Source organism: Gekko japonicus, unplaced genomic scaffold, assembly GCF_001447785.1.
Source record: "Gekko japonicus isolate JY-2015 unplaced genomic scaffold, Gekko_japonicus_V1.1 scaffold6333, whole genome shotgun sequence".
Classification (NCBI taxonomy): domain Eukaryota; kingdom Metazoa; phylum Chordata; class Lepidosauria; order Squamata; family Gekkonidae; genus Gekko; species Gekko japonicus.
This window is the reverse complement of record NW_015160416.1, coordinates 1-7,971: the sequence shown is the minus strand read 5'-3', so window position 1 is coordinate 7,971 and position 7,971 is coordinate 1. Positions and strand designations below refer to the sequence as shown.

Here is a 7,971-nt window from a genome sequence, read left to right as displayed (position 1 = left end):
AAGAGTTACGACCTTCACTCCTTAGCTTTCCCAGCTGCAGATATTTGGCCTTGCTGGCCTTGCAGACCATTAGTCAATTAGCAACATTCTTGAGTGCTCACACCTGCACTGGGAGGGAATCTGGTTATTAAGTTTCGATTCCCCTAAGGCCATCAACAAGTATTATGGGATATCCTTGGTTACCATAGTTACTGCCAACTGTGACATCACTGTTGCCGGGTTATGAGTGGCTAACAGGCCTGAGCCACTCGTGACCCCCTTTCTCTATAAGAACCTATGTTCTTGGTAACTAGGGGTGGATTCTTTGGAGTCTGTGGGCGAGCCAGCCTAAGACTCCGATCTAGTTCAGGGCTTTTCTGGTAGGAATTGCAAAGCTTATTTGGCTGTAAGTAAGTGCTTTGGTTTGGGGGTGGATGGAGGTAGATTGGGGGCCCTTGCGTTTAGTCATGCTGGCCACATGGCCACAGAAACATCTTCGGACAGCGCTGGCTCTTCGGCTCAGAAACAGAGATGAGCACCGCAACCCTAGAGTCGGATTCAACTGGCTTTTGAGCAAGGGAACCTTTACATTTACTAAGTGCTTTGGTTTGGGGGTGGATGGAGGTGGATTGGGGGCCCTTGTTCCAGTTGCTCTAGTTCAGGGCTTTTCTGGTAGGAATTGCAAAGCTTATTTGGCTGTAAGTAAGTGCTTTGGTTTGGGGGTGGATTGGGGGCCCTTGTTTGTGCAATAAACCACTTGTATTTATTATTTAGTTATTATTTAGAAGTATGAGCATGGCATGGCAGTACCACACAAACATATAGTGGTGGGCAGTGTTTCCTCTAAGCTAAGTTAATGTGAGCTAACTCACAGTTTTTTAACCTCCAGCTCACAGGTTTATGTCTTAGCTCAGGAAGGATGGCTCCAGAGCAAACTAATTTATGCAACCGCCAAATTGCTCTCTCACAACTTTAATGGCAGTCGCTCACAAAGTAGAAGTTTTGCTCACAAAACTCCACAGCTTAGAGGGAACATTGGTGGTGGGCCCCCTGAGAAAAACATGGGCCCCCTGAGAAAAAAGTTGTTAGCTACGGGCCTGTAATCAGAAGGCATAATTGGTTACAAAAACTTAAACATTTACATAAAAATCTCCTTATTGGTCAAAATAAAGAAAGTGTGACCTGACCTGAATCATATCAGCCATAGCTTGTTCTCACCCAAACAAAGGTGTTTTTCTCTGATAGCAAGTAAAAGATCCTTTTGACCCAGACACTATGAAGTTATAACCTAAACAATTAGAACCATGAACCTTCTACCTTCTTTTGTGCCAAAAGAATGTTATTGTCTTGTCTGTTAACCTCAATTGGAAAACTACCCTGACCCACAAAGAAGGCCTCCTATATACCAGGCCTTCATTACCTTCCAATAAAATGTTAAATCTATAATAAACTTATAAAAACCAGAGAATTATGAATAATCAAAAAGATAAAAATCTATATAGTCCCATCTCTTCTACACCTCCTCTGTCTTTCTATTGGTTCCTGCCCCTGTCCTTCATGGCCATGCCTGGGCAGATCATTCCCTCGAAGCCCACAGGACCCCACCCACAGACTCTACCAGCCCTCAGGATGGTACTTGCCCAGAGCCCAGCAGGGTGGAGTTCTCCACCCCTGCACTTCCATCTCCTCTGCTGGACCCTGTGGGACCTAACTGGACAACATAGATGAAGAAGAGATTGAATTTATACCCTGCCCTTCACTTGGAGTCTCAGAGTGGCTTACAAGCTCCTTCCCCTCCCCACAACAGACACCCTGTGAGGTGGGTGGGACTGAGAAAACTCTGACAAGCCTGGGGAATACCGCTCTGAGAGAAGCCTGGGGAATACTGCTCTGAGGCAAGGGGGTGTGTCCTCCCACCAGGGCCTGGCGTCTCCCAGGATTCTGTCTCCACCCAGGCTTTCCGCAGCCTCCTGGGGCTCTGGCCACTTCCTGCTGCTCTCCCTGCTTCCTCTCAGCTCAGCTGCCACTGAAGTTTGTCCTCAGCTCATCCGTGGCCTGTACCATTGCCTGCTCCCCTTGCCCTCATTTGGCCATCTGGGATGACAGCTACTGCTGCTGGAAGGGAGGTGGATGGGCTGATGACGTATCAGCGAGCTTTGTGGGACAGGGTTGGCCTCATTCGCTGGGGTCGCATTGCCATGCCATAGGAGCCTATCATGGGGTGGTTCCTTCATCAGAATCAGGCCTGGATACAGAGCATTCAAAAGGTTTCTCCCCTGTGTGGGTTCTCTGATGCTGTTGAAGACTAGAACTGTCAATGACTCTCTTTCCACACACTGAGCATTCAAATAGTTTCTCCCCTGTGTGGGTTCTCTGATGCTGTTGAAGAGTAGAACTGTCAATGAATCTCTTTCCAAACTCTGAGCATTCATATGGTTTCTCTCCTGTGTGGACTCTAAGATGCTTCTGAAGAGTGCCACTGTGACTGTATCTCTTCCCACACTCTGAGCATTCAAAAGGTTTCTCCCTTCTGTGGGTTCTTTGATGCTGTTGAAGATTGCCATTCTGACTGAACCTCTTTCCACACACTGAGCATTCAAAAGGTTTCTCCCCTGTGTGGGTTCTCTGATGCTTTTGAAGACTAGAACTGTCAATGAATCTCTTTCCACAAACTGAACATTCAAAAGATTTCTCCCCTCTGTGTATTCTCAGATGCTTTTGAAGACTGCCATTCTGACTGAATCTCTTTCCACACACTGAGCATTCAAAAGGTTTCTCCCCTGTGTGGGTTCTCAGATGCTTCTGAAGATTGCCACTGTCACTGAATCTCTTTCCACACTCTGAGCATTCAAAAGGTTTCTCCCCTGTGTGGGTTCTGCGGTGCTTCCGAAGAGTACCACACTCACTGAATCTCTTCCCACACTCTGAGCATTCAAAAGGTTTCTCCCCTGTGTGGGTTCTTAGGTGTTTCTGAAGAATGCAACTGTCACTGAATCTCTTTCCACACTCTGAGCATTCAAAAGGTTTCTCCCCTGTGTGGGTTCTCTGATGCCGTTGAAGTTTCCCCTGGACACTGAATTTCTTTCCACACTCTGAGCATTCAAAAGTTTTCTCCCTTGTGTGGGTTCTTTGGTGCTTCTGAAGACTGCCACTCCGACTGAATGTCTTTCCACACTCTGAGCATTCACAGGGTTTCTCCCCTGTGTGGGTTCTTCGATGCTTCCGAAGAGTACCACGCTCACTGAATCTCTTCCCACACTCTGAGCATTCAAAAGGTTTCTCCCCTGTGTGGGTTCTTTGGTGATTCTGAAGAATGCAACTGTCACTGAATCTCTTTCCACACTCTGAGCATTCAAAAGGTTTCTCCCCTGTGTGGGTTCTCTGATGATATTGAAGACTGTTACTTTGACTGAATCTCTTCCCACACTCTGAGCATTCAAAAGGTTTCTCTCCTGTGTGGATTCTCTGATGCCGTTGAAGATGGGCTTTCCGACTGAAACTCTTTCCACACTCTAAGCATTCAAAAGGTTTCTCCCCTGTGTGGCTTCTCTGATGCTTTTGAAGATGGCTACTCTGACTGAATGTCTTTCCACACTCTGAGCATTCAAAAGGCTTCTCCCCTGTGTGGGTTCTTTGATGATACTGAAGTCTTCCACTGTGAATGAATGTCTTTCCACACTCTGAGCATTCAAAAGGTTTCTCTCCTCTGTGGGTTCTTTGATGATATTGAAGACTACTACTGTGACTGAATCTCTTTCCACACTTCGAGCATTCAAAAGGTTTCTCCCCTGTGTGGATTCTTTGATGACATTGAAGACTGCCACTGTGACTGAATCTCTTTCCACACAATGAGCATTCAAAAGGTTTCTCTCCTGTGTGGGTTCTTTGATGATATTGAAGACTGCTACTGTGACTGAATCTCTTTCCACACTCTAAGCATTCAAAAGGTTTCTCCCCTGTGTGGGTTCTTTGATGATATTGAAGACTTCTACCGTGACTGAATCTCTTTCCACACTCTGAGCATTCAAATGGTTTTCCCCCTGTGTGAGTTCTTTCATGCTCCTGAAGATTGCTGCTCCGACTGAATCTTTTTCCACAATCCGAACATTCAAAAGGTTTCTCCCCTGTGTGGGTTGTTTGATGCCGCTGAAGACTGCCACTCCGACTGAATCTTTTTCCACAATCTGAGCATTCAAAAGGTTTCTCCCCTGTGTGGGTTCTTTGATGATATTGAAAACTGCTACTGTGACTGAATCTCTTTCCACACAGTGAGCATTCAAATGGTTTCTCCCCTGTGTGGGTTCTCTGATGCTTCTGAAGAGTGCTACTGTCACCGAATCTCTTTCCACACAGTGAGCATTGAAAAGGTTCCTCACCTCTATGTATTCTTCGGTACATAAGGAGCTGTGATCTATTTCTGAAGTACTTTCTGAGTTTAATGGATTTACATGCCTTCATTATCCTCCACTTTGCAAAACGTACATTACGCTGTCTGCCATCTCTCTTCTCAACCATATACCCGACTTTCTGTCTCTTAGGTGTCCCACGATTCCTGACGTTTTCTTCCAAGTCTTCATTTTGAACTCTATGTGGCCTTTGCTGATGATGTTCCGCACTCTCCTCATTTCTCTGATCATCCTCTGCTGGAATAAAGAGAGAGATCCTGTTAGCATCGGGGAGGGCTGGTACGGTCCAAAGGCCTGTTACATGAATGCAGGAGGAAAAGATTGATCTTCCTTTGGCCTTGTCCAGCTTGGCTGTTCTTTACCACCCCTCCACCTTTCTCCAAAATATCCAGTATTTAACGATGCCTCACCCCCTCAGGAACTACAGCCCAGCTCTTGCCAAAAGGAGTTTCCGAGACTCCAGATTTCAGTACTCAGAGAGCCTCCCTCTCTCCTTACCCAGCAGGCTGCATGATTGCACCAAACCAAATGTTGCTCAGAAGAGAATCAGGAAGCCCCCCTGACTATTCCTTGCCTGTTGCCTTGACATAACCATGAAGGATACTCACTCTCAGCCAGCTCATCTGGGAAGGAAATATGCTCTTGGGATCCTCCTGAGGAACTCTCCAGCCTATCTTCGAATGGAAGGCTGTTGTCTGTCTGCCCTAATTAGAGAACAGGTAATACTCACTCTCAGCCAGCTCCTCTGGGAAGGAAATATGCTCTTGGGATCCTCCTGAGAAATTCTCCAGCCTTTTGTCGAGTGGAAGGCTGTTGTCTGTCTGCACCGTAGTCTCTCTTATACTTCTGGCTTCTTTCACAGGGAGAGAGAGAGAGAGAAAGTGATCATTCTTACATGGGGAAGGAAAGACATTCAAAAGTAAAAATTCTTCTGGAAGGACGGAACTATACTCAAGATCAGAGCCCACCATCCCAATCAGTACAAGGTGAATGGATCTGTGAAGCAAAGCACCCTAGCTCCTTCAAGGCTAAACGTGATTATTAAGTGGCCTAGTCTGACTTGCAGGTGTTTGTGATTTGAGTCTCCCTGCACCTAACATCCTGTTTTTTCAAGGGCAGACTCCAGAATGGGGTCATTGGTTAATTGTGAGACCCTGGATACAGCTGTGTAACCAGGAGGGAGGGGGATTAGGAGGGTGCTGACAGCCTCTGGAAAATTCCATCACGGAGGACCCTTGTTGATTGGGTCATTAGGACCACCTGGCCACAGAGAGGCAGGAAGTATAATGCAGGTACAGACCAGAGGGAAACCAAGCTAACTTTATGCTCATGCCAAGGTAGTGCACCTTGGTATTTTCTTCCTTCATCACGATGAATAGTTCTTTGTAGAGTAACTTAGGCTTCAGATGGAATACTTATGCTGCAACAGGAAGTGCCATTGAATACCAAGTATTTCATGTACTAGATAGAAGAGTTAGCTTTTCTTGGTTTTCTGCTGCTGAGGTGCAGAAACTGTGCCGCTTAGAGACGTCTTATTTTTCAAACCTTTGTATATATGTTTAAAATGGGTCTGCTTGGCCTGTCTGCACTCTCCCCGTGAACCCACTGAACAGGGTAGTGCTCTCAGGTGCAGAGAGGAGTGACCCAGGAGGACCCAGGCTTTGGTCCTTGACAGGATCTCTTCCAGATCACAGGCAGAGCAGATGTTTCTAATCCCATCCAGGGGGAAGGGTGTGTTGTAAAGGTTGGCAGCAGAGAAACGTGGATCTGGCCCCTTTCCAGGGACTTCCTGAGGGCCTCTCATCCCTCCCCCCTTTTGCCTCAGGCCAGGAGACACCTTCTCAGGCTCAGGTGACGGCCACCCCTCTGGCCTCAGTGGCCCCTGGGCAAGTACACACACATGAGCAACACGTGAAGCTGCCTTCTACTGAATTGGGCCCTTTCTCCACCGAAGTCAGTGTTGTCTACCCAGTCCGGCAGGGGCTCTCCGGGGTCTCAGGGAGAGAAAGGTCTTTTCTCATCCCCTCCTACCCGATCCTCTTAACTGGACGAACTGGGGACTGAATCTGGGACCTTCTGCATGCCAAGCAGATGCTTTGCCAGTGAGCCACAGACCCTCCCCAAGTAGCGGAACAAGCCTCAAAACGCTGTATTGCTATTCAATATTTTGATTCATGCCTCCTCACAATGGCAGCAATTTGCACCTTTGGCACCTATGAAAGATCCTTACCCAGAAAGGCCACATTCCCATAGTTCTCCCGCATGACTTCCCTGTACAGAGCTCTTTGTCCCGGATCCAGCAGGGCCCACTCTGCCACGGTGAAATACACGGCCACCTCCTCAAAGGAAAAGGGGCCCTGGAAGAAAAAAGCAGATTCCCTCGTCAGGGGTAATGCCAGGCAGAGATGGCACACGGGAACGGAGTAGTCTGGGAAGGTAGAGGATGTATTGGAACGGATTGGTTCAAGGGAAAGGGGGTAAGAAGGGAAAGGTGTTAAGAAGATCTCTCAGCCAGACACCTTGTAGAAACTGCAGGAGCAGAAGCCACCCTGAGAAGGGAGGAGGGACCCCGGCTGCCCCCCCCCCGTCCTCATCTCCCCTACCTGGACTGGAGGGGCAGCAGCCGTTTCCACACCTCTGAGAAGATGACGGCTCAACGGCATCTCTTCCCTGCCTGTTTCTGAGACAAAGGAGGGAGAAAGGGAGTTTGCTTGCTTGTTCCCTGCTTCACACACCCAATTCCCTTGGTTGTGAAACCTCACCCTGTGTACACTCAGCACATTTTTAAACACATTTTATGCTAAATTTGGGGAGAGGCAGAAGAGAAGCACCAGGTACCTATGAGCCTCAGGGGTTATAAACGCTGGCAAAACATTTCAGACCCCTGTGAGACCCATGTCTGGCCTGGGGGGTGGAAATGATGTCGCAGGACGCGTCACCATCACCTTCGGCCCCAGATGTGACTTGAGCTCACCTGGAGAACAGAGGGGACCCACGAATGAGTTTCGGGAGTGCCTCTTGGCATGCTGACTTCACCACTGGGGTTTTCAGCCAGATGCGACATCAACAGGACACCACATCTGCCCCAAGCCCCTCCCAGAGTCCCTCCCGCAAAGCATCTGAGGGTGGTGGCCTATCCATAGCCCCCCCCCCCACTCCAGCATCTTGTTTTCCCCCCCAACAGCCAGCCAGGTGCCCTTTTAAGGATGGGCAGAGAGGCCAAATTTCCCCAGGGACTGGTTCTCAGAGCTCTGCTGCCCCCAGAAGGTGGAGGCTCCCTTCATTCAACAGGCTGAAGTGCTTTGTCTGCCTTTTCTCTTTTGAGCCACCTTGAGTTCCTCTTTCGGAAAGAAGCTGAGATATGATCATTTTAATACATGGGAGGAATTGCCCTCCATGAATTTGTCTAATCTCCTTTTAGAGGCATCACAGTTAGTGGATATTGAATACTGCAAATTAACTCTGTGTTCTGTGAAGAACTATTTAATTTATTTCCTGACCAGAACTCCCTACCCATCAAATTCACTGGGTGCCCCAGTCGCATCCAGGCACGACGGGTCCTTACCACAGGAGAGGGCATCCTGGG

General features: G+C 48.1%; 1 protein-coding gene across 1 annotated transcript; it reads right to left on the bottom strand.

The window, feature by feature from the left end:
- Positions 1-1,834: 1,834 nt before the first annotated feature.
- Positions 1,835-7,965, bottom strand: LOC107116073 (oocyte zinc finger protein XlCOF6-like). The gene is made up of 5 exons (XM_015417937.1): positions 7,951-7,965; positions 6,989-7,065; positions 6,653-6,742; positions 4,504-4,622; positions 1,835-4,408 (listed from the first exon to the last, which is right to left on the bottom strand). Exons 2-5 carry the CDS (start codon positions 7,046-7,048, stop codon positions 2,194-2,196), a joined length of 2,484 nt encoding a protein of 827 aa, XP_015273423.1. The 5' UTR covers positions 7,049-7,065; positions 7,951-7,965; the 3' UTR covers positions 1,835-2,193.
- Positions 7,966-7,971: the final 6 nt, after the last annotated feature.

Bases quoted from the DNA above. Each gene is read 5' to 3' on its own strand.
- LOC107116073 (XM_015417937.1), bottom strand. From the start codon at position 7,048: ATGCCGTTGAGCCGTCATCTTCTCAGAGGTGTGGAAACGGCTGCTGCC. The intron at 6,743-6,988 runs GTAGGGGAGATG...TTTTTCTTCCAG, and splicing joins CTGCTGCCCCTCCAGTCCAG to GGCCCCTTTTCCTTTGAGGA. The intron at 4,623-6,652 runs GTCATGCGGGAG...TCTTTATTCCAG, and splicing joins AAAGAGCTCTGTACAGGGAA to CAGAGGATGATCAGAGAAAT.